Below are 26684 nucleotides of genomic sequence, written 5' to 3'. Positions count from 1 at the left end.
CAAAATGTTTTATAAATGCATTTTCTTCTTAAGTATACAGCATATTTAAGATAATTAATAAACATGTTTGCGCATTGTCTTTCTCTATGGTTAATTAACTCTACTTACCAATAAGATGCATCTAAATAAAAGCTCAGAGTAAACAGTTATTATCTAGTAGATAAGAAAGAAGTCATTCCACAACAAATGAAAAATTAGAGTGAGTGTGCATTGAGCTATATACTTGCTGAAATGAATGTGTGTCTATGGAATTAAAGAAGGGATTCCTTAAAACAGGAATTGGAAATAACCGAAACATTCAGGTCCAGAAGTACAAGCCACACTCACGTCTGTGCGTGGCTGGCTAACAGGAGCCTCCTGCCTCAGTGTCACACACTTGGGGCATTTCCCCTGAGGATCACCAGGGACCAGCCTGCGTGTAAGCCCTGCAATGTCCCCAGGAATGCCATTATCCAACAGAACACAAGGGGTTTACTGTCTTGGCTGCTCAACCAACCCACGAGAATTTCTTCTAGAAAGCCTTTAAAATAAAAAAATCAAAACACGGTTAAAAACTCTTTACAGGCTGCTACTTATTATGAACTGTAAATTAAATCAGTAACTTCAATCATTTCACTTTGGTTAATACTGATCTACGTGGTAAAAACTAATCTAATTTTCAGGGCTCTTCAAAAAACCCAGAAATCTGTAGCCAAATGTGCCAAGTGAACAGGTAGATAATACTCCAAACTCCAATTCACAAACACTGATAAAACGCTGGTTCAAGACTCTCTGTCACCACTGATACTTATTTTCAAGAAGACAGAGGAAGGGATTGGATCCAGGTCTTCCGATCTCTGAAGTGGTTCTTAATACACAAAATGTACAGTGATACCGCTTGATCTATCACAGGAGATGCTGATGGACTTTAAAGCAAAGGAAGTAAGTTTTCATTATAAAGCCTGAATTGCTATTCTTTTTTCTTTAGGATCATACCTCCTTTTGTACACAAGACAGGGTTGCAGCATAACTCCAGGTTTGGCCAAGGAAGAGAACTTCTCTGTCTAGACCTTTAACATTTTTTTGCAAAATATGGATAGGATATAGACACTGTAAGAAGACTGAAAGCAAGAAAGATTATCCACTTGTCAAAGAACTTGTGTGCAGCCTTGTAGAAGTGGCCTATGCTCCAGTTTCAGCATCTACTAGACGAGATGCTGAGCAAACTACTTGAACAGAGTTTTGCCCAGTTTTCCATGGCAGATTTTCAAGCTAACTGCCCAGGCTGTAAACAGGCAAGAAGCTCAGCACTTTTACAGCAGAACTGGGCATTTGTCACTAAGTTAGCTGGAGAAGTACAATGTGGTGCTTGGAATATCAAGATTGGGAAATGCTCTTATTTCTCTAAGTCCACCTGAAGTTTTTATGATCAGAGCATTTTTTGGACAGCGCTGTATGAAACACAGAGAGTTTACTGGCCATAAACCTAGAACGGCGTTATTACCTAATTGTACAAAAGTGCTTGAAAATTATTTATTTTCTCATGGCCCTACAGCAGACGTGTCCTAGGGAAGCCTACTGGTGGGACGTGGGTCTCCCTGTTTAGTGCCTTGTCTTTGCGCAACCCACTCAGAAGTGTTTTACATTCCCTACATCTTATCACTTCAGCAGCCTGCATTCCTGTCACAGGCATCTGGATTCCTGAAACTCCAGCTCTTCCTAAAAAGGGAGTTAAGGCAACCTGACACTTGCATCCCTGTTGGATATAGTGCTTAGATATGGCAAGAGCATCATAGAAACACAGAGGAATGAAAATGTATGCCATGCAAGGCTTGGATTATTTGAGTTAAAAAGGCTTGGAGCCATGTTCTTAATTAGCAAGATAAAAAGAAATCTACAATTACTATCAGTTTACTGAATAAGACAGTGGGCTTAAGAAGAAAAAAAAGAAAAGTATGATTGTGTAATTAAAAACTGTAACATGCATGCAAATAAATGACAGGAAAATGGAAGTTACCCAGGCAACATTAATGCTGACATTGCCCAACTCCTAAGTGCTTGACTTCCCACTCTTAATGTTAACATTTTTTAGATATAATATATAATAAGCCACAGCCAATTAAGGATGCTATGGCTCCTGTTAGTAAGTGGCAATATTTACATTTAAATATGGAGAAGGATTACTGCTGGCTATACTGTATTATTTAATTATACAGTCAGTTTAAAAATGAAAATCATTTTGAAGCATTTGAGAGATTCCCTTGAGCAGAAGCAATGGAACAATTATTACTGTAATTTGGCATGAGGGAACTTTGCTGAAAGTGTAGAATTTCACCTAATCAGACAATTTGATTAGTGGTCCGTATGTAAGAGCACTCTGCGCTGCTGATGAGTAATTTCAAAACGTACTGTAAGAAAAGTAATCATAATAGCTACGGACACTTTTCCTTAGCAACTCACATGTCAAATTTATTAAGTCTTAAAAGTCAGTTCAGAATAATGTAATTATTGTAAATTCAGTACCTTGATAGAAACAAGCCCCAGTGTGTTTTAGCTCATTGCAATCGCTATGAATAAAAAGTTATGGATTCTGCTGACAATTCAAGTCATGATGCCCAGCAACCATAGCTGGGCAAGGTCTCACAGCTTCATGCCAAACAGCTGTGGCTTTGAAGACATAGAGGTTTCAAAATTACTTTCTGGGAAAAGAGGCATTAACCAGAACAATGCATGTGTGCACACAGCTTTCTAGTAATGATAATGTGGACAAACTGATGGAAAAATAAGAATATGTTCTCTCTGCCTGGCATTGAGAAGTTCACTATCTAACTAAAGAAAAATATAAATAGATGTATGTGAGAATACCAGCACAAGAAACTTGTATACAAACTCATCTGAAAATATTATGGCACTAAAAACGAACTCCAGAGTGATCACAAACATTTTCCCCAGTCTCTGGGAACCTAGGAGTAGAAAGGGATAAGATCTTAACAGGCATTACAGTCCTCTCACGAGACAATGATGGAAAAATGAGTGGATTCCTTTGGAGAGAGAATGCCGTGTTGAAAATCCTGGTTAGGTGACATGAAAGAACCGATCAGCTGCTGCACATTTACCAGACCAAACCTTTAGCTTGTGCAGGGTTGGTAATGCTTCAAGCTTTCCAAAGTAACACCAGCATCAGACTGAGCTTTTGGCTGCAATCAGCCTCTCGTTGGGATGGGTGATCTGTGGTCTGACTTGTGAGCCTGATGGGTGGCTTGTCCAATCTACCAGATGTAAAAATGGAACCCACCACTTGCCTACGGTCATCCAGCCGCAGGCCTTAGCTCCTGGCTTTTGTCCTTGGATAGACTGCCTGCTCCCAGTCCTCAACTTCACGTTGTAATAGAGTCTTTGGTCTACAGCCTACCTTCTGCCCATGTTCTTGCTTTGCCTGTTGACTGCAAGACTGCTCAGTGGTTTTGCACAAGGTCAGTGATTCTTAAGAAACGGAGCATGTGTCATAACTCCTCGACATTCACTATGCTGAGTTTTGTTTTATATTTTAAGAGACCACAGTGGCTTTACTGCAGATTCTATTTTTTTTTGTTTTGAGAACAAAAATGACCTTTTGAAATGTGTGAATCTAAGTCACAGACTGTAAGGCAAGCAGGTATTAACGAGGTCATCCAGTCTGATGCCTGTAACACAAGCCAGAGGATGTTATCTCCTATCTCTCATGTCAGTTCCAACTTCTGTCTGAAAGCAAATAAAGTTCTCAGTTCCAAGCATTTTACTGAATTGCAGACTGACAGAACGATATCAAGGAGACCTCTTAAAACAGACAACAAATTAGGATCCAATAAATCCATCAAGAAAATTTTTGCTTTGCACTTTATGCTAAGTAGGAAGTTCGCAAATCAATAACTTGACATATGATCATACTCATTTATAACTTACTCAAAAACTGCACAAGCTGTGAAACAAATGCTCAAGCAAACACACAGAAACAGAAGAATACAAAGAAAAACCAATATCCACTTTCTCTATACTGTTTGGGTTTTATTTTGTAGACCTAACTATTTATAAACCAAAACTCACAGTGACATTATATTTAGAGCTCTAAGTTTAAATACAAACTCAATTTTGGAGGGATTTAGTACTCAGCCCTCCTAACTGGTTATTGGCTTTCTTGAAAGTCCTTAAGAGTAACAGGTTGTTGGAGACGTTGCAATATATAACTCAGTCTGCTGCTCTCCCTTCACATGGTGGAGGTGGGACAGAGAAGAAGGAGGAGAAGAAAGCTTCAGGATTAGCAAACAGCAAAACCCGACAGCAAATAAGTGACAGTGTTAGTTGTGCCAGCCACTCTGTAAAGCACAATTGAGGGTACTGAGGTGGGTAGTCCCAAGCATAGCATTGCTGGTGGCCTCTTCTATGAGCACCCTGCCAAAGGCATGATCTAGCCTTTAGTAAAAAAGAAAACCCAACCAACCATTTGAGGTGGGACAGCTAAACTCCAAGCCATATTTTTGTCCCTAGAATTAACAATGCAAAACATCTCCACTGATTTCAACACAAATGTACATTCTCAAAAGCAACCATGTGTGCTTAAGACTTAAACCTTTAGCTGAAATTTGCCTCACCAAACTTCTTACTGTCCTGTATCAAGGGGACATTTTAGACAACAGCCCACGGCTATGGGAAAACCCACATTTAGAAAAGTACTGGCATTTTGATTTCCCTTGTACAAGGAAATGAAGCAAACATTCAGTTGAAAAATGTGGAAAATTCTGCTCATACACTTTCAGAGACAAAGAGAAAAAGGATAGTGCTGATCTCCAGAAACATGTATATTTCAACATTTCAACCCCCCTGAAAGTAAATTTTGCTCACTAGACTGCAAGGAATTTTTTAAATATCAAATATACATTTTTGCACTTCTGTACACTTCAGTGCCATTCATTAGCACAGTTATAAAGCGGCGTGATCATGTTTAAGAAAAGCTGCTTAATCTTACGCATGGTCATGTTTTTGATCTGCATTCTACATAGACAAAACCTTAAAAGTTCTGAGTACTTGCTATATCAGTCTTCTGCTGCACATAGCACTGATGGGATATGTTCACGCTGAACTCACACAGCTAGGATTTCAAAGGTCACCTTTTCCTGTAGCCACAAACTTTCATTTATTTTATTATTTGGTTTATTATCTCAAACATTAAACCACCATTAAATCATCCATGTTAGCTACAGGTTAGCACTTTCTGTACCAGGTGCAGTCTGGACCCTGAAGAGCACCTTATGGTTCTTCTGAGTGACATTTCTCCTTTTCTTCATATGGAGTCAAACTTGGCATTCTGAAGGCCAAGAGAAACATTGACCCTAAAGGGGACAGAATAAAATGGTGAAGAAAATGCTGAAGGGGATGAAAAAGAAGTGAAAGGCTTGCCCAGAAAGCAAACAGGATTTCTCTGGAGTTTACTTTTGCGTGCGACGTATTCCTGAGGAACATCCTGTTGAGAATGGTCAGTGGGTTTGTGCCATGAACTGTAAGCAGAACCTTCTCTGACAGACAGAGTACAGGATAAACATCTATAACCAAAACATTTAATTAAACTCAGGGGAAGCAAACAAAAAATGAAATATGAGGATACACTAGCCACAACTGATAAAGGGAGAACTGTTGTTAAGACAGACATTTATGTTTCCATCAAGAGTAGCTTTGGAAGACAAACCACTGAAAAAAACCCAACACTAAAAAAAACCCCACTCTGAAAACAACATACAGTCTCTAGGGACTGAGACTCCAACATTTACACGCTTAAATAACTTTATGGATGCTGATGGTTCCACTTAAAAGGATTGTTCTCATGTGTTTGTGTCTTGTATGGACTGGTGCGTGGATTAGAGCAGGATCCTGCTACATCAGAAGTCTCTGCTGTTGTTTAAGGACTACAGGAGCAAACTGCAGGCACTGCTGTAAAAATCAGAATTCCTACCATGGACTGAGTGGACTATGTGACATTTTGGCAACATAACAGCGATCAGAAGCACTATACTACCTAGGTCCAAACACCATAAAATGTCATTGTTTATACATGGGTTTTCCCTGAGAAATTTCAGATCAACTCTTAGTGAGATCTGGCTTATATCAGCTCTGTTAAACCACAATATTGCTGATATTTTAAGAGGTACAAAGGATAAAACTAAGAAGCGGTGTAAGCTGTTTATCATTTATGTGCAAGCACTCTACCTTCTCAGCCTAGATCACATGCGTGCCTGGAACCTGGCCTAATAAACGTGCACATCTCTGAAGGCTGATTTGCTGAAGGACTGTGACCTAATGCTTCGGTGAGGACTGGAGTTTTAAACCCCTCGTCAAGAGCATGATAAGCTGGTTTTATACCTGCCCCAGCACTGAAGCACATCATATATATCAGAAACGCACCTGGACTTCTGCCAGTCCCTGAGTGCCTTATTGAACCTGAAGGGATTTTCTTCATTGACTAAAAATATGTGAGGGTTGGTTTGGTTTTTTTTTTTAATCCCAGAGCAACTAATCCAAATCAGATGTCCTTAGGCAGGAAATGCAAAGACAAGTTGCTTTTGCCATGAGATAGATATGCCAAGATCAACTCCAAGCATACTGTCAAAATCACTGCCCAGTTACATTGGGGACGAGTGTACCTGCCTTGAGTGTGTTTTACAGGCAGACATCCTAAGAGCAGCAGTTGCCTCAAGTTACAAACGCAGCTTTTTTAGCAGCCAAGCTGATCCCATGGTGTTCCTCACCAATGCCAAGCCTCCAGGCAGCTGTGGAGTTTCTTCATTGGGAACTGAAATGATTAACCAAAATTGTAATTGCAAATCGCTGTTTGGTTAGACTTCAATGCGTATGGATCAATGAGTGATCTAATTAGAAATTTGAAGTTTGAAATATGTTTATAAAATTATACTCATTGCTCTTAAATTTACATGTCTCCAAGGAATCATATTTAAATTTCTGTAATGAGTTTTTCAGAATGTTTGCTTTAAAGTATTTCCTACGCTCAGCTTTTATACAGTGTGTTTACAGGAAGGTCCCCAAAAGATACTTTTAATTAGTTTGACTGTGAAGATATTAAGTTTAAAGTTGGGACAGGCATTTTTGAGCTACTTTGTGTCTAGGTACAAAGGCTCATGACTGCAAGCACTCCCAGTGTTAGACGCAGAGTTCATAAATAACACATATACTTCTGTTTTCAAATCAGAAAATACACTGTAGCTTTAGCAACTGAAGGACTCTACAGATAGTTCTTCTTACAGCTGCAGCTTAATAATCAGCTTCTACCTAAACCCACCTTCTTCTGTGCATAAGAGTCTATAAGACAGCTGTGGTTTTCTTGCAAACACCAATAAATATACAAAAACATTTGGAGTTCTATTTTGTCCTGAAGTTTCTTGTCTCTTCACTTTATTATCAGCAAGGAACAAGTTAAAAAAAAAATCCAGTATTGAATCATTTATTCTTCAGGTCATATCGATTTCTTCTTCTTTTTCTGCAATTTTAATAATACATTACATGTTTAAGTCTTACCAAATATTGTAGGAGTTTTTGCTGGGCTGTTTGTCTTAAGCACAGCCACCACTTCATAGATTAAACTGTCCTTTTGTGCAAATTCCTTTTTGTCTTTTATAGACAGCAGAACAATTAAATGAATCTAATTATTTTTCCTAGAATAAATCAGTATATACGGAGATGATGAAAGATTTAATAAAGATATTTCCTCCATTAGGGACTAGTTCTGCATTCTCTACTATGAATAGCATTTACAAAAATAATGCTATTCCCACTCTAGTCAATGGGACTGCTTACAGCAGTAAAGTGTTCATTGTTTGACCTCATTCTTGTTCATTAATGCCTATAAAAACTCCATTAGACTACTTAAGGAAAAAACACATGGAAAGAGAACACTAATAATTTTAGTAATATTGCACATAAACTAATAGAACTCTGGCAACGCTGGAGCCCTCTGGATCATCATCTCAGTCTTGTTTTGTTAAATATTATTATCTCTCACTGCAGTGGCAAACCTAGAGCTGTAATTTCTTTTTGCAAATAATTAATGGCATAAATATAGTCTTTTTTTTTTCCTGCTGAATAATTAACCTATGAACATACTGTGATTTTTACTATAGATTAAAACTATGCATGGAAATACCACAGATTAATTATTTCAGTTCACTGCACTCATGGTTATATTACCTCAGTCCCTTGCTGTAGCTTAATTTCCTGATGAACTGACTAGGAAGAATCTTTATGCCGCAGCTTATGAGTTCCAGACCAGATAAACAGGTGAATGGCTGCAGTGATTGGCTTTATTCTTATGTCAGAGCTCTTTTCCCCCACCTACCTACTTTCTGAGTCTGTACCCAGGTTTCAGTGAATGCTCTGCCTTTACTTCCATCTGCTTACTCTTTCCGTTCTTTTGACACTCCTTATTTTACCAAATACTTCAGTCAAGACCTCGCTGTGTTCTATAGGAGCCTCTCCGCTGTTTCAGATAGTAGCCTTTGGTGCTTGTCTCAGGCTCCCTCCACTGACAGCAACGCACCCCAGCTTCTCGGCAGACAGAATCTGGCTCTCCAATTCCTCCCCTGTGCCAGATCACAGCAACATTTCCTCAGATTACTAATATCAGTTCCCAGCATTGTTAGCAGGGTTGCTGCACTGACAGTATTTTATAATTGGCTCTCAGATTTTCCACCCTGATCTGCAATCCAGATGACATTTTCTCAGTTAAATATTCCACCCACAAAGGAAGAAAAGAACCCACAATCTTTCACCTACTGGAAAGTCACTTAATCTCATCTCTTCTCCTGGTGAAAAAACATTAGCTCTGGCATCACCACAGCACAGGAGACGGCATCTCAACACAAGTACTTCTTCCTTCCACTCTTCTTTCCAAATTCCCTGCTCCACCCTGTTAAGATTCCTCATCTGACTGCTATTTCCCAAAGTAGTAATGGTTGATGGACTTGTCACGGGTCTCTACTGCAGCAGTGGAGCAAGAACCAAGACCTTCCTGTCAACACTCTCAAAGTCAGATGCCTTAGCAAAAGATTCACCCAAGCTACGAGCTCAGAGGGCAGAAACACACAAAGGACACTCAAGTTATCGGACATTCAGCCTGCTGCAGCAACTGCTCTCAAACAGCACTGGAACAGAACTGAGGTGGTGGCTGTTTTCTGCAGAAGAATACCAGTGCAGCAGCTCATGCCGATGACTATACTATCAGCAGTGTTCAATGCAAATATTTAATGCCCCATGACGAATCATACCTGAAAAATGCTGGAGAACCTGATTGACCAGATGAATGGAGTCAGGGGAAATCCATCAAGAAAGAAATGGAAGTAAGGGAAACTATAAAATCAAAGCAAAATTTGCTCTTGGTGGCAGTTTCTACAAAACTTTGATTTTCAGTTATGTCTAAAGAATACTGATGATTACTGGTTTAGCTGGCAATCATTTAATATAAACACTAAATTGAAGGGTTCTATCTCATTCAGCCTTTATGCAATATTTTGAAACTAAGCTGCAATTTCTACCATGAGGCATAAAATCAGTTCAAGAATGTTTATGCCTCAGCAGACTTGTAACTACACTACTTAAGGATCAGTCATTTTGTGTTTTAATGCATTTTTGTTAATTTCCCAATCTGAATTTGGTATTGATTAAAGACATTTAAACGTGGTCTCTTTCCAAAACCATGTGATCTTCCTAATTGTTCCTGCTAATGAGGCCTACAATGGTCTGAAACTTGCCTTTTACAAACACAACACAGATTTTATTAATATGACTATTTTGATTAGCAAACCTATCTAGGCTCTGCTTATTTTGCATTCAGTGATATTATGCCCTTTAACAGGTCAGTTGCTGCATAGGAGATGAACCACCTACATTGATACGGCCTAGAACTGAAAGACTCGTGAAGAGAAAGCTGCTCTGATGTGCATGCAGGATAGAAATTATAAGAAGGGAAAAAGGGGTTATACTTTCACTTGATGGTATCATGCAGTGGAAAAGTATGTGCTGGGCTGCCGAGTGCTAATGAAAGAGTAAGTCTTCTACTTTCCCTGCCCTTTGCCACTCAGCAGTCCATCCCTGATAAACCAAAAGCCATGTTAAACGAGTTATCTTTGCGTAGGCAGAGTATGAAACCATGTATATACAAATATGGGGCCTAAGCACACTTCTTGACTTCCTTGGGGAACGTACCCCGCGGGTATGTAATAAGCTTGGGGAGTGATTCTGAATCCTGCAGAGGCATGAGGACTGCTGCACGATTAAATCGGGCCATCCTGAGGTTGAGGATTTCTTTTTTTAATTAGCTCTAGTGATGATTCAAGATCTTACTTCTGAAGTCCATGCAGGGAATCGTGTCTATATGTCTACTTTTGTTATTAAATGCCTGAGTTGGGGATAGGTAAGAACAACAGTTAAATATAATTGCATTGAATCAAGCAAAATATATTTCAGATGCCCATATAATTCCTTGGGAAGCAATCAAGAAATTCTTCTGGTCACAAAGCCTTCAGAGATGGGGGATGTCTGAGTAACACTTGAGGGGTGGCAAAGACAAAAGATTCTGTGCTCAGATGTCTGCATTCTTAGAGCGAGCATCTAACAAAATCTATTGTTTGATGACCATTTGCATGACTGCCGGTTTTTCATTTCCCACAGACGCTGGCAATAAGAAGATAAAGGGTATAGTGTCCTTCTTTACAGCTTTGCATTCCTGCCACACTGCCACTGACGGACCCCAGTGGAAAATAAGGCCAAAATGCCATGAAGACTTAAGCTGCTGCTGTAAGGTGGCTGTTGGGGGAATACTTCTTTCGGTAGCCAAGTGAGTTTGTGCTCGCTTTACATGTTTGCGGCATTATGGCCTGTGGCTTTCGTTTCAACTTCCCAATTCTTCAGACCGGAACCCTAATGCAAGATGTTAACGATGTCCTGGTGGGCTCTCATCACAGCCAGAGCAGCAGATGAACACAAACAGTGGAAAAACTGTTCTACCTGCATTCACAGTGAACCTAAGAAGTTACAAGTGATACTAGCCCCATGCCTTGGTTAACCTTTTTTAAAATTTTCTATTACAAATATCAACCAAATAGCCCAAATAGCCCTTTAATAACAGATATATTCTACAGAGCAATACTTCAGACTGTTAGAGGACCATGCCAGAGACATGCACTGTAGCAGTATGGCAGCCCAGCAAAAGCAAGTTGCTTTTATCTGTTCATTAAGATACAGGGCACTTGCACGATATTTCTGCCCCAACTTTTGTTTTCTGAATACAAGAACAATAAACGATCCAAAACCCTTGGCACATTCCCTCAGTGCCCTTCTTGACATTCACACCCTCTGCATTATCTTGCTAAACACACACCTGTAATGGCTCCAAATTCTTGAGGCCTGCAGCACTTATTTCAAAGTTCTTCATGTCAAGCACAGGATATTTAGTTTTATTATTTGTGTGTTATTTGTAAAGCACAAAAACGAACAAACCGTTTTTCCTGACCTACCCCAGTTAATCCTAAGATTAGGCTAATGCTTTTCTATTTGGCTTTTTTTTTTTAGGGGGTAAAAGAATGTAGTACTGCAAACAAAAAATAAACAATGCAAGAAAAAAAACGGATAAGCTAGAAGGCATTACAAAGACTATTTACTTCATGACAGGTAGTTGCTCTCATACAAAAGCACTCTTGTGTGTGTTTGTTTTTTTTAACCACAACAGCAGACAACATCAGTTTCATATCAGTTCCCTCTTGGGGTTTGCCACACGTCTAGCGGCAAACTAGACCTTAATTCTACAGCATGTTACCCATCATTTCCTAGGAAATGGCAGGTACCAAGAAATACTGGGATGATAACAACTTCGTCCAATTTACCATGCATACATCAACAGTTCTTATTCATAACCCATCTTTAATTACCTATGAAAGTTCCATTTGTGTGATGCACAGACACGACGTTTTTAACATGCATTGATCACCCCGTCCCTGTTTCTGGTCTCCTAGAATTCAAACTCTCTACCTGCCATTTGCTATTATGCCTAAGTTGCAATTCAGCTGATAACAAGTCTGTCCTACAGACTGTAGACTTACCTGTAAACTGCACTGTATGTTCAGTACCACTAAATCCAAAATACAGGCACAAAGGATACTTCCAAAATACAGGGAGTTTCTAATGGACAATTGGGAATTCTGTTACAGCAGAAAAACTTTAAAAAGAGAAAAATCTGGTAAATTTGTGAAGATTACCAGTTTCCTAAATTCCTGCCTGATTCTTTAAATACTCTGATCTCCTCCAGAGTTTATGAATTATAAATAGCTGCAAACCAGTAATTATATTGTAGTTAAATATTTATATTCTCACTATGTATTTTTAGTAGTTTTGTATAAAAATTGTTGCATTGGAACTAAAAAGTGAGTGGTACCAGCAGTGTACTGTTTGAATGCGTCTGCACTCAGAGACAAGGCTGTTACTCCTGTGTGGCTTGGATTCAGTGAAAGTGAAGTGGGCAGAACATAATAAAAACAGAATTAATGAAGTATGAAGACAGAGGGAAATGTAGGGAAATGATCAGGGTAACAGATATAAGAGGAAGAGCACAAAAGCATGAAAGGTAGTTTAAATTTTGACCAGTATTACAGGCCAGTGTTTCCTGGACCTGTACAAGTTTCAGTTCACCATGAAGAGTCTCTCACTGTCCCAACAGTGAATCAGAATAAATGAGACCATGCGACCACATTGCTGCTTGCTCCTGTGTCTCATCTCCTAGATGTACACGTACAAGGACAGTACTGCAAATAACAGAACTGGGGAGCGGAAATTCTTGATTCTCAGCTCATCAGACATAATCCACCCCACAGTTTTCCTCAGGAGAGTGGGTGACTGAAATGTGCCCCAATAATATTTAGGTTGATTATAAGACAGAAAAAGGAAAGAAAAACAGGTGTGACAAGAGTGGACTGAGGCAGTCTTACTACTGTAGGTAGACTGAAAAGTAAGATATTGTCCTTTCACAAATAGAACTACATTATTTTAAAGAATTTGCTTATAAAGCCTTTGATGTTATAAAATTATCAAATCTAATCCCTGCACCTATTGCCGAATAAACCATTTTTAAATTTTCCACAGTGTGGGGATTACAGTTAATAAATTGCAGGACAAAGCCACATTTTAAATCAAGGAATATAAATGTTCTGACTCTCCATTGCCTGTAGAACACTTCCATAGACAATTGATGGAATCACAGCATCATGAAGGCAAACACTGGAGTAATTTGTAGAACACTGTTGGTATACTGTACATTCATATTGGAGTACAGTATATGATATTAATAATATTCCTAGGATCAGATGAGAAGCAGGTCAAGTTAATGAAACTATTGAGTATGAAAAAAACAGACGCTCTATGTGATAAAATCCAGTATATGCCATAAGAAAACAAGCAGAGAACAGAACAGTGAACAAAAGTAATGAGGAGAATAACTATGGCTGGCCTTCATCATATGGATTACAACCTCACCCCTTAGGACAGCATTCCATTTGTACAGTGGGATGTTCAAAATTGGTTATTTTAGGCTGTAACTTCACATATAATGTTGCTTGAATAAGCCAGTACTGTTTTACATTTTTATTGTAGTTGGTAAAAATGTGTTCTGAACAACAGCATGAAACCCTTTTCAGAGAGAAGAGCTGGAGTCCTCATCTGCACAGTATCACATTATGTGACAAGAAAAAGGTTAACATATCAACATCCATTTCTTGGTCATCTATAAAGCACAACTATGATTACTGCAGCAATGTCAAAAGACGGGAGGAGGTTGTATACTCAAGGCTCAAGGAATAACTACAACTTATATTTGAGCAAAACTGATACAACAAAGTGTAAGCAAGATGCTAACATATCCCAAGGAAGTGAAAAATATCTCACGTGGAATGGTTAGTAGGAGTGGATGCCTCTGGATATTGTCTGCAGAAGTTAATTTTTCTGGAAGGCACACTCAGATACTCTGTAAATCCCAAAACACAAGCAAACTAATTTAGACATGCTATGAGGTTTGGCACCAGTGAAAGAAAAACCTTCACAGTTTATGGAACTGTCTGACAGTTTTAGGCAGAAAATAATGGGTTTGGAGAATTTTAAATGCTGTGGCAACCACAGGTCAATGTCCTTCCCACCATTTCTGCCTGGTAACAAGATATCTCTGAAGCAAATGGATGTCACTAGTGTGACAATCCTCTTGAAAACAGGCTGACTGCAAAAGAAAAAACTTGCCTGTCTTGTCTAAGTACTGGAAGAAAAGGGTTTTGACCTGTCAAAAAAAGCCTAACCTTAGGATAAGACTTTTTTCCTTGAACACAAGTCTGATCAAAACAAACCATTTCAAAGCTATGCACGGCTGGCAGCACAGTTGTGGTCCTTCCCCTGGACTGGGAGTCATGAGTCCAGGTTTTTCTCTGGACTCCTGCCTATATCTGCTTCTGACATAAGTGGTTTGCTAGTCATCAGCGTGGATAACCAAAACCAACTGTATGCCAGTATGAGCCAGAGCGCTCCCTTTATGTGCCATGACTACGAACTTTGTTAATAACGCTTTCCTGAAGAATTATAAACACCTGGGACAGATCTTGAATAGAACTGGAAAGAGTTCAGAAGTCCTGCTTACCTGCTAAAGCAGGGATGCCTTTCTTGGGAAAAATGCAGATGCAAATGGTACAATAAAACTGGAGGTAAATTGATTATTTACAAGTTTCTCACACTAATAAAATAACTCTCCTGTAATTATACCTAATGTGAAAGCCTTGAGACTGTTATGTGAGCATTTTGCAAAGCAGAATAGCAAAAGTGACAGTCTGGCACTGCATAACAGCCCTTAACATAACAACTCATGGAATCATTACTGCTCAGTTTTTAGTCAAATTTGCCACATAGCATATGTATTTCCAAACTGCTGTATCCTGCAAGCAGAGTATGCAGCTTGTGATTTGCTGGCTCTGGGAGCTGAACTAACCCCAAATTTGAGAGTCATGAGTACGAAACAATTCTGTTGTTCTCTGGGGTAAAGCATGGAAAGAAAAACGGCATATGCTGATTAATACACGGCAGTGCTGATCCACCCTTTAACTCAGGGAGTAGAGTCAAACAATTCCTCTGCCTTACTTCATATGGAAAACTGAATTTGCCTTTGGACTATTCCAGTAAAGCAATGGATACTCCCACAGCATCTGAAACAAAGGCTAATAAAGTTGGAGGAAAGACATTCCCTGGTTTCCACAGGCATGGGGTGAGGCTCAAACTTTGTACACTTTTGGAGTCAGTTAACAGTAAATGAGGCAAACTGTATTGGCCTTTATTATGGATTAGTATTTAGAGGCAACATAAGTATGAGAGACAGTTAATGCCACTAGAACCTTTTACTAATGCAGAAATTCAGTACCAATATTGAAAAAAATTTCAAAATCGGTACTTGTTGGTAAAAATACTCACAGCTTTTCGAATACTAATGAGTAGGGATCCTTTCTATTTTATAAAAAATTATATATACAAATCTATCTTCTACACGCTTGTCTAACTGACCTTTGCCTGCATTCCTTCTTTGTTAGCTCCATTTTAACCAGTTTAAATAGAAATAAAAGACTTCAGAATATCTGGGGTACTGTAGCTGAAGCCGGCTTTTGAACTGAAGTAAGTCTATGTTTCTTTAGCCAGATGAACAGACCCCATCAGCCTGAACCTGCTGAGAACCAGCCCCCTTTGAGCTGTTTTCTGGCAACTCTTTTAATAGAATTCATTCCCACAGTAGATACCAATGTCATTATAGAATGACAGAACAGTTTGGGTTGGAAGGGACCTTAAAGATCATCTAATTCTAATCCCCCTGCCATGGGCAGGGACACCTCTCACCAGCCCAGGCTGCCCAAGGCCCCATCCAGCCTGGCCTCGAACACCTCCAGGGATGGGGCAGCCGCAGCTTCCCTGGGCAACCTGTGCCAGGGCCTCACCGCTCTCACAGTGAAGAAATTCCTCGTTATGTCTAGTCTAAATCTGCCCCTCTCTAGTTTACACTCATTGCTCCCCAGCCTTATCACCACAAGCCTTTGTAAACACTCCCTCCCCAGCTTTCTTGTAGCCCCTTCAGGTACGGGAAGGTCGCTATAAGGTCTCCTCGAAGCCTTCTCCTCTCCAGGCTGAACAACCCCAACTCTCAGCCTGTCCTCGTACGGGAGGTGCCCCAGCCTGCTGACCGTCTCTCTAGCCTTCCTCTCGACCTGTTCCAACAGCTCCATATCATTCTTATGCTGAGGATTCCAGAACTGGACACAGTACTCCAGGTGGGGGGGGAGCCCAACTCCCTCAGCCTGTCACTTGTCCCGGGCCGCTGCCGTCCCGGGGCAGGCCCCGTTCCCCCTTCCCCCCTCGCCAGCTCCGCTCCGGCCGCAGCAGGGGGCCCGGCGGCCGCCGAGCCGATGGCATCGCCGTCCCTTCCCGAGGGACCGAGGCGCCCCCGGGGGGCAGGCGGCTGCGACGCCCCAGGGTCTCCAGCCCCAGCCGCCCTGCGAGGCGCCGCTGCCTCCCGGGGGAGGGAAGGGAACGCGTCAAGTTGCGGTTGCTCCCCTGATGCCACCGAAGCCGGAGCCCTCGCCCAGCCCCGCCGGGCACACGAAAGGGTCGCGCCCTCCCCACGGCAAACCCAGCAGGGGCTGCAGAAGGAGCGGGCGCCGCGGGAACCCTGCCCGCCGCCCTCCCGAGACAGCCCCCTACTCACCGGTCTCCCCGTCCTCCTCCTCCTCGTCGTCTCCCTCCTCCTCCTCCCCTTCCAGATCCAGCAGCACGTCCTGGTTCTCCACGATCATCCTCCCGCAGCCGCTGCCCCGGCTCCTGCTCCTGCTCCTGCCCCGGAGGCGGAGCTGCGGGCGGGCAGAGCGGGGACCGGGCTCCAAGTCGCCTCCTGGGAGCCGGCACCGCGTCAGCCTCCGGTAACGACACCCTGATGAGTAACAGGGAGAGTCTGGAAAAGCGCGGAGTTCATCATTGTGCATTGTGCTCGGATTCTTTGCACCTGGCCGCCCATTCCCTGCAGTCACCCCTATCATAGAATTCACGGATGTATCATAGCTGATCAATCCATAGATGTGATCACATCGTAGCTGATGAATCCATAGATGTAATCGTATCATAGCTGATCAATCCATAGATGTGATCCTATCGTAGCTGATCAATCCATAGATGTGATCCTATCGTAGCTGATCAATCCATAGTTGATGGTTGAGTCACCTTCCCTGGAGGTGTTTAAGGGACGGGTGGACAAGGCACTGAGGGACATAGTTTAGTATTTTATAGGAATGGTTGGACTCAATGATCCGGTGGGTCTTTTCCAACCTGCTGATTCTATGATTCTATGATAGAGGTGATCGCATCATAGCTGATCAATCCATAGATGTGATCGCATCGTAGCTGATCAATCCATAGATGTGATCATATCATAGCTGATCAATCCATAGATGTGATCGTATCGTAGCTGATCAATCCATAGATGTGATCGCATCATAGCTGATCAATCCATAGATGTGATTGTATCATAGCTGATCAATCCATAGATGTGATCCTATCGTAGCTGATCAATCCATAGATGTGATCCTATCATAGCTGATCAATCCATAGTTGATGGTTGAGTCACCTTCCCTGGAGGTGTTTAAGGGACGGGTGGACAAGGCACTGAGGGACATAGTTTAGTATTTTATAGGAATGGTTGGACTCAATGATCCGGTGGGTCTTTTCCAACCTGGTGATTCTATGATACTATGATAGAGGTGATCGCATCATAGCTGATCAATCCATAGATGTGATCGCATCGTAGCTGATCAATCCATAGATGTGATCATATCATAGCTGATCAATCCATAGATGTAATCATATCATAGCTGATCAATCCATAGATGTAATCTTATCATAGCTGATCAATCCATAGATGTGATCGTATCGTAGCTGAATCAATCCATAGATGTAATCATATCATAGCTGATCAATCCATAGATGTGATCGCATCGTAGCTGATCAATCCATAGATGTGATCATATCATTGCTGATCAATCCATAGATGTAATCATATCATAGCTGATCAATCCATAGATGTGATTGTATCATAGCTGATCAATCCATAGTTGTGATCGTATCGTAGCTGAATCAATCCATAGTTGATGATTGAGTCCTTTCTTGGAGGTGTTTAAGGGACGGGTGGACAAGGCACTGAGGGACACGGTTTAGTATTTTATAGGAATGGTTGGACTCAATGATCCGGTGGGTCTTTTCCAACCTGGTGATTCTATGATTCTATGATAGAGGTGATCACATCATAGCTGATCAATCCATAGATGTGATTGCATTGTAGCTGATCAATCCATAGATGTGATCGTATCGTAGCTGATCAATCCATTGATGTGATCATATCGTAGCTGATCAATCCATAGATGTGATCACATTGTAGCTGTTCAAACACCATCTTAAAACTAATTAGGGAACAGTTTTTCTTAAGATGGGTCCAGGGTGGAGATTTTACATAGATTTAGAATTGTAAAATAGGTTGGAAGGGACCTTAAAGGTCATCTAGTTCCAACCGCCCTGCCATGGGCAGGGACGCATCCCATGTTTTCTCTGATTTTGTCCAGATGTTCACCTTCTGAAAACTTGAGTCAGGAGTGAAGCCTCTGGACCTTTTTAAAACATGTCAAATCATGCACCTGAGCATTGAAGGACTCATGATTGCTAAATACTTCTGAAAGCATGGAGCCCACATAAAATGCCACAAATCAGTAAGTATTAGCATAGTTAGTTGGAGAAGATGGCTAATTTTGGAGGGGGAAGGCTCAAAGACTGCATAAAAAGCTCGCTTCTAGAGCTCTAGTGGTGTACTCAAATCATTTGACTGTTTCACAGCTAAGAGGTTGTCTACATCTTAATCTGCAGATAACAACCAGGAGAATTTTGCAACATGGGGAATGTGGCATTTTCACCATGCAGAAATGCCGAGGGGGCAGGAGTCCTCACCAGAAGGGATTTCATGCTCAGCAGTGTACCCATCTACTCAGAGAGTTCCTCAAATGAAAAGATATCTCAAGGGATGCCTGAAGAGGCATTGGGCTGAGCTTGAACAGTCAGAAAAAATGGAAACAAGGCTGGAAAAATGGGTTGAAGAAATGGGGGAGTCCTGTTTGGGGAACAGAGAAAAGAACAAGTTAGCATTTTGGGTTTGTTTGGGTTTTTTTCCTGCATAAAGTAATAAATATCCTACAATCAATCTATTTTCAATATCTATCCTATTGTTGATACCCAAACAACCCACAGGACCTAGGATGTCTAAAGTGTATAAACAAGAATCTGGAGCAAAAGCTGTTTGTCAGATAAGCTTGTCGCTTGCAGATATGGTTATCTGTTGCCAAGCAGCTGTGGGTTAGGGTCAGAGCAGGGCCCGGCAGTACAGCGAGTCTAAGTGCAAGCAGCTTCAAATAAAAATGAACTGAGAAATTTAATGGGGAAGTTCTGAAGCAACTCTGCTTAGCAAAGACACCCCCTTCCCACTGATCACTTGAAATGATAAATAGTCTGTAATGACCTAAGTGAGTTCATCAGAGCAGAAAGTGTCTCTTGACCTTACTGATGCCAGCGCCAGTGTTATATGCAACATCTGACACTGAGTATTTTTCTCACTCTGTTAGATAAAGAAGGCATCACAGAGCTGAACTACGGTGGGATACCCAGTAAGGGGTAATGCTCCATCATAAGACATTTGTTTTCATGTGTCCCAAGTCTGATATGCAGTGTTCTGCCCCGTGACACAGCCAGTCTTCCTCTGACCATCTCAGTGTGTGCCTTACTCATTGTCACCATCATTTGTCAGGTTCCACGCTCAGTGAGATTACAAGGACAGAGTGAATTACCCTGCTGCTTGCCAGGAATGTTTACCCTAGGCTGACTCAGCCCCAAACACCACATGGTTTCGATGTGTTCGGCAAACAGATCCAGGGACATCCTTCTATACCTGTGTTATGCAATGTTCAGCTGCCTGCCTTCCTTCTGGGTCCTCCCCAAACTGTGGTCCATCTGGTGAGATTTCCTAAGTGATGGGAAGAGAGCAGGGAATGTTACAGACAAGGTAGAGCTCAGGGCTCTGGTGTGAGATTCATGCACTCTTGGATACACACTGGAACATCATTGTTACCTTAGTTATGTGCTTACTATTTTCACATTTCATGAATGAAAATGTAATTAAAAACTTGTACAGTAGAAAAAAAAATGTAGAAAAGGGGAGCTTTATACAGGCTACATACAAACTGCGTTTTTTTAATTTGAGCATACTAGAAATACAAGTAGAGGATTTACCTTTTCAGTCCTGTTTTCACTGTGAAATTTCTCCCAGCGATTATAGAACACAAAGATTTTGTAGGCTTCATTCAGCCTTCAATACCTGAATGTTCAGATTCATAGGTTACTTCAGAGCGAAGCTTTGCAGTTATCTGAAAAAGCAGTCAGCGTACTGTGTCTAAAATTGCCATAAAACTTTTTGAAAATGCATAGCTATTTCTTTTTTAACTTTATAGCTGATGCAAATGCTTCCATGTGTACTTTTAGTAAAGCACCAAAGCTTCAGAAGCTCGGTTTTGTTATTCCCAAAAAACAAATATTAAATAAAAATAGCAAATGAAGAGAAAAAATGCAACAGCACCACCCTGCTGCCATGTCTTTCTCAGATGGATAATAACAAAATATCGGCTTAAAGAATTGCAGTTGTGTGACTCATAGGCAACAAATAGTTTTTCAAAAGCCATCTCGAATGAAGAAGTTAGGCTACCCCCCCTTGTTGAAGTATATCTGTTTTCAATTTCATTGAAGAAGAAATAAAAAGGTTTTAAAATTCTTGGTAGTGAGAAACAAGCAGAAGTCCACAGAGCCAGTGGAAAAATTGCTTCCATGAATAAGTGTTTCATAGCAACCATAACAACATAGGTCGAGAAGAGGTGAAAAGAGATACTTCAATCCAGTTGTGACAAAACTTTGGCACAGGCACCAAGACTCTAATATGGATCTGGGCTGGCACCAGGGTCTCTGAGTCACAGGGCCTTTGAAAATAAACCTGGGACGGAGCATCAGAAATATACTGTTGATCTCTGGCCTGGTCCAGTAAGGCAGGTTTGAACATATCCAGACATTGGTGACAAATATTTGCTGGTCACATGCTTCACAGTTGCTGGTAAGGAGACCAGAAGGTCCCCACATCAGCTCTTCCCAGGGTTTCACGCCTGTCAATACTCAGCAAAAACCATTCTGCAGTACTGGAGCTGTCTCTTTCTTGTCCTTCTCCCAGCATCCATAAAAACAGGTTGTTGTAATAGTATTATACAGAAAACTACCACGTGATTTCCTCTGAAGATTTTCTCATCCAGACTACACAAACCTAGGCCTTTTAGCCCTCCAGCATGTGTCACTGCTGTGCTTTCCTCCCTGCTAAGATGTTAGTAGAAAAAACTCTGTGAGAATCTATGGAAGAAGGAGATAATATTTTACCGAATCTCTAAGTATATTTGCTTTACCTACTCACAGTCATTTTCTCAGTGATTTAATTCACTTACAGCCTCCCACCCGCATACTCAAAAGAACAAAGATATAAGTGTTCAGGTGGTCTTGCCTGGATCACTTGTGTCTAACACAGAGGACAAGCAGCCATGGAGTCTCCATCCTTGGAAATATTCAAAAGCCACCTGGACACGGTGCCGGGCAACCAGCTGTAGGTGGCACTGCTTCAGCAGGAGAGATGGACCAGATGAGCTCCAGAGGTGCCTTCCAATCTCAACCACTCTGTGACTGTGTGGACACCAAGTATCAAGCCCTTTTCACACCTGTTAAACTACAACAAACTAATTTTTGAACAGGTCTTTTATACTTAAAAGCAAAAAATTACTATTGCATGTTTCTTTTGCATCAGATTTTTGCTTACTTCCTCCTCTGTAAATTTTAGACAGCTCTGCTCCAAGTTTCTTCAGGCCATAGTCTGTATTCCAACTGGGCTGAAAGGAAAAGGAATGGCATATGTGATGTGCTGTAATTTTCTTTCCATCCACATGTTGTTAGAGTGTAGGGTCTTCTGTTGACAGGTAGATTGTGGTTGGTTTTACTGGAGTGCAGACCTCCTGGGCACAATGCAGGCCACAGTCCTCAATTTTACTATTTCTTTGTATAGTCTGTATTTTTACATTGTTCTGCTGTTTCTTCTTGTGCTTATATAGCTATATTCATTCATATTTTATTTCTGCCATCTCAGTATTTCCATTACAAGTCAATACCTCTGTACATATTTGTTCATTGTTGAACTCTTTATTTTAAGGTACAGCACCCAGTGACAAATACAGTATTCCAGGTAAGAACACTCCCATAGTAAATACAATTGCTGTACCTTTTTGAATGTGATCCTTCTACTAACATATTCCAGAGTGACCACTGCTTCTTTTTGCAGCAGCATCACATTGTCATCTCATATTTCTATAGCACTCTGCACTAAGTTTTAGATTAATTCCTGCAGCCGAGTGAGTTGTCAGGCTATTTCCCTTTTTGTATTGCTGTAGTTGATTTTCTGCTTCTAAGTGGACGTCCCCTCCCCTCCTCCGTTTGTATTATATTTCCTAATTTGATTAACTTTTTCATTTGTCAAGATAATTATGAATTCAAGTGTTATCTTTCACAGTGTTTGTGAACTGCTGGGGGACAAAATCCATACTGCTCAAACTATAGTCATAGCAGAATAAAGACCACGAGCATCAAGGAAGCAGACAATCAGCAAATGTGGAGGGCTGGTAGGTCAAGTGTACTTAAAAATAAACTTGGAGGGAAAGAGTTTTGTGGGAAAGCTATCAGTTATTGAAAGATACTGTATTAAAGTGACTACAACAAAGTATATCAGTGGAGACAAAATTTGTGAAGACTATTAGGAGACAAGTATCATTGCGTGAAGAATCCTTTAAGGTTACAAAGGTCAAAGTGGACCATCACTGTGGGACTCGCTTATTGCAGAGCAGAGAAGACAGCAGTCTTTCTGTTTGGCATTCTTAGGTGAAATGAAAGAAGTAATTATCTCGGAGACCAAACAAAGCCACATTTCACAGAACATTAGACATTTTAATAACTGCTGGGATGTTGTACCTTTGCACCTGAAAGCAGGTAAATTTTAAAGCATTACTGAAAGAGTTTGAAATTCAGTAACAGGAGACCATTATAAATGCTCTATTAGATAGCTTGCAAAGTCCCCATTCTAATGGAGAAAAAAAAATCAGAGAGAAAATAAAAACATCAAAATGGTCATTCCCCACAAGAAATACCCTTAAGTGCACCAAATTATTCAGAAATTTGCTGCATTAAAAGTCAGCAAAAGAAAATGTAGGAGAATGTACTTCCAGTTCACCGAATTGTATATTTTCCCTAAGACTGTTAAATTAGTGCTTACAATCTGTTCAAGAATAGAGGAAAATAACTGAAGAGTTTGGAGTTCATTCTATTTCACCAAGCTTTTGTGTTTATTTCAGTATGATTCACAGATAAGGACAGCAGTAAAGCATTAAGGGAAATTAAAATTACCCAAACTCTGTACAGCTCTAGTAAGTTTATTTTACTTTGGTTGTGTTTCCAGTTGTATGTAATCCTCCCAGATTTCTTAGTTCTCACTCTTGCATGCAACCTCCAGCTTGAGATGACAACTTCAGTCTCTCTTGCCCTCTATTGAAGTGAATTGGTAATAACAATTGCCAATAAAATGTGAGCTACAATATATAAAAGAAGATATAAATAATTGAGCTCAGAGCAGTGGCGTGTGTAATTACTTTATGGAGAAGTCTCATAAGTGCTGCCAAATCTTCTGCTGGCACTTACCTATGTGTTCATTTTACCTTCTTTCATTAGCTGTCCTTAGTATGGAATGTAGACATGCTAATTAAATGGCAAACTTTGTCTGATACTTCTAACTTGTTTAATACAGAGCTTTTAATTCTTAGGAAAGGTCTGTACATGGCCAATCGATCTTAAATAATAGACTCAGAGTTAAAATAGTTTTATTTTTCTAACACACGTCTCACCTTAAATAGTTCAGCATATTTAAATTTTCAGTGTGTTAGTGGGGTTATTTAACAAGGTGAGTTACAAACAATCACATACAATTTTTTTCATTTGCTCTGTACTATCCTTGCTTTATGATATTTCAGTTTTGCTTACAACTTAGCCGTATATTTGTCTGGATATCCCTAAGTCACAGGAAATGAACGTAGCAAATCTTACTCATCGTTCAAGTGTGCGCATGTTCTCAGTCATCCTGCCTTACCCTGCAAGCACTCAGTAGACTACAAACATTACTGTAGGTAGGTGGTATGGAAGGAAAAGTTACCCACATGGGTATTCTGAAATCAACCTCACAATTAGATAAGTGGGGACTTACTTCTTCATAGCACTTTTAAAGATAATTTGGTTCTATCCCATGGCCATGAAACAATCTTAATAACTTGTCAATACCATATCCTGCAAGGGTAGAACAGGACCTTCTGGCTTTAATGAATAACCTGGCAGTCAAGCTTCTTGAGGCTTTGCTTATAGCTGAAAGCATCAATATAATTACTCAAGAAAACGTTTAGCAACGGTTTGATTTTTGTTTGCAATTTTGATGCTTAGCATTTTTTCCCAAAAAGCAGAGAGAAACTTCACACTCTGTTGGCTCCTTGTCTTCCAGCAGAAAGGAAGAAGCTTTCTGCTTTTTCTGAATCAGGCTTCTGTATCAGAATAGGCAGCTCTCCTGCTGGGGCTGGTCTTAATTTGCAACAGTAACTCATCTAATCTTCAGCAACATCCCTGTTGCTGGTTTGTTCCACTGTTAGATGCTGTGTCCCTACTTGCTTGTGGTCATGTACCTCATGTACATTAGTAGACTCCACAATTCATGATCTGAGTTGTGTAGCAGGAGTTGGAGGAGCACATATGTCTGTACGTGCATGTCAAGTCCTTTTCCTCTCCTCCGCCAAAGGAAACAGTCCAGTCGCCAGTCCTTCCTCCTTCTCCGTGCCATGATGCCATGTTGCACCTCATGGTATTTCACCTTTGCTCCAGGAAGGAATTACCATGATAGGAGATAGAGAGAGTCCTGATCCCCCTGAATGATGTGGATGGAGAGGCTGTGCTGTATGCTGGTTTTGAGCCTCGGGAGGAATACCTATGTGCCCTGCATGGTTTCCTCATTGCACTTGAAAAAGAAATTGATCAGTTTTCACATATCTTCCATGCCTTGCAAAATGCAAGACAGAAAGCCAGTCTTATTTACTACAATGAAGCATCAAAAATATGTATGTATCTCTACAGAATGTGAGAATTGCCTAACCTCAACATATGACTTGGTTTGAAGCAGCTTCTTTTTTCTTTCCCAGTGTCATTTTTCTCTTTTATTCTCTATCGAAAGCAAGATTATATGTGCCTTAAGATGTTAGTGGGATAAGACTGATGTCATTCACTAGAAATAAATAGGAAAGGAAAGAGATAGATTTACAATGAAGGTGGGACCACAGACTGAGTTACCCATCTTTGCCGTGTGTTTGACACCTGTGATGATTTTAAAGTGAGGAGTTTGCTGCTGCATCTCCAGGAATGTGGATGTTTTCTGCTGCCCAGAATCTTGTTTTGCTACCGCTTCCTCCTTCAGCCACTTGCCAGAAAATCACCTTGGAAACCCAGGCCCCAGTTACCATGGTCACTTGGAGGAGGATGTTTCCTTCCATTGCGTTCGGTACTAGGAGGAGGAAATCCACAAGCTTTTTTTGCCAAAGTACGTTTGGTGGGATTGGACTCAAAGAGCTGCATCGCAATCTCATTTCCTCTGTCAAAACCCCAGCAAAACCAGTGGAGCTGCAGAATGTAAACAGGGGCAGAGCGTGGCTTTACATGAATGTGCTCAGACTGAGCTGTGAAATTGCATCTTACAAACAACTTGCCTCTGACTTATTACCAACCCAGAGAAACTCAAGATTAAGATAAACAGGAGTAAAAAGGAACCTTGTTTTCCCTTAAATGCAAGTGTATAAAATTCCATGAACAAGTAATAAAAGCTTTTGAAAGCACTCAACTGATGCTTGAGCTGTAAGCCAGGTATAGCTGGTCAAACTATGACTGTGGCTTGGGGATGCTTGTGGAAAGGAGTATAAGAAATAGCATGAGTGTTTTCCCTGGCTCCCAGGTTTCTGAAATCTGCTAGTTCGGTTCAAGAACTGTAGGATCAAAGGCTAACCATTCAGATCTGGAGCTTGTTGATTTCCTCTAAGAAGAAATAGAAATGTTTCTCAGGCTGGTGTGTGAGGGCTTGATGTTCTTCCATTGTGACCACATATGCTGCAGTAGAAACATCCTCACATCAGGTATTAAATTGAGGCCAGAGGAAATACAAAAAATGCGTAATGCTCCTCTGTGGCCTGAACTATTCCAGGTAAAAGTTGGCACCATTCATCTTTCATCTCAAATCTAGGTTGCTTCTGAGAGGTGCTATGCCCATCTACTTCCTTACAGAAACAAGGCGCCTAACCAAAGGGTTCAGGGTGCTGATGAACTAATAGTTCACAAAGTAATCAAGGCCACACTGTGATCCTACCAGAGGTTTT

The 26684-nt window shown here is 40.7% G+C and overlaps 1 protein-coding gene across 1 annotated transcript in view; it reads right to left on the bottom strand.

Moving 5' to 3' along the window:
• ANO6 (anoctamin 6) overlaps window positions 1-16901 on the bottom strand; it is a 75936-nt gene extending 59035 nt beyond the window's left edge. Inside the window, exon 1 of the mRNA XM_069852017.1 lies at window positions 16784-16901. Within this exon, the coding sequence (XP_069708118.1) occupies window positions 16784-16871 (88 nt within the window). The 5' untranslated portion in view covers window positions 16872-16901. The remainder of the gene's footprint in view (window positions 1-16783) is intronic.
• Window positions 16902-26684: the final 9783 nt, after the last annotated feature.

Source organism: Phaenicophaeus curvirostris, chromosome 1 (genome assembly GCF_032191515.1).
Source record: "Phaenicophaeus curvirostris isolate KB17595 chromosome 1, BPBGC_Pcur_1.0, whole genome shotgun sequence".
NCBI classification, from domain to species: Eukaryota; Metazoa; Chordata; class Aves; order Cuculiformes; family Cuculidae; genus Phaenicophaeus; species Phaenicophaeus curvirostris.
This window is presented reverse-complemented; position numbering and strand designations above follow the sequence as displayed.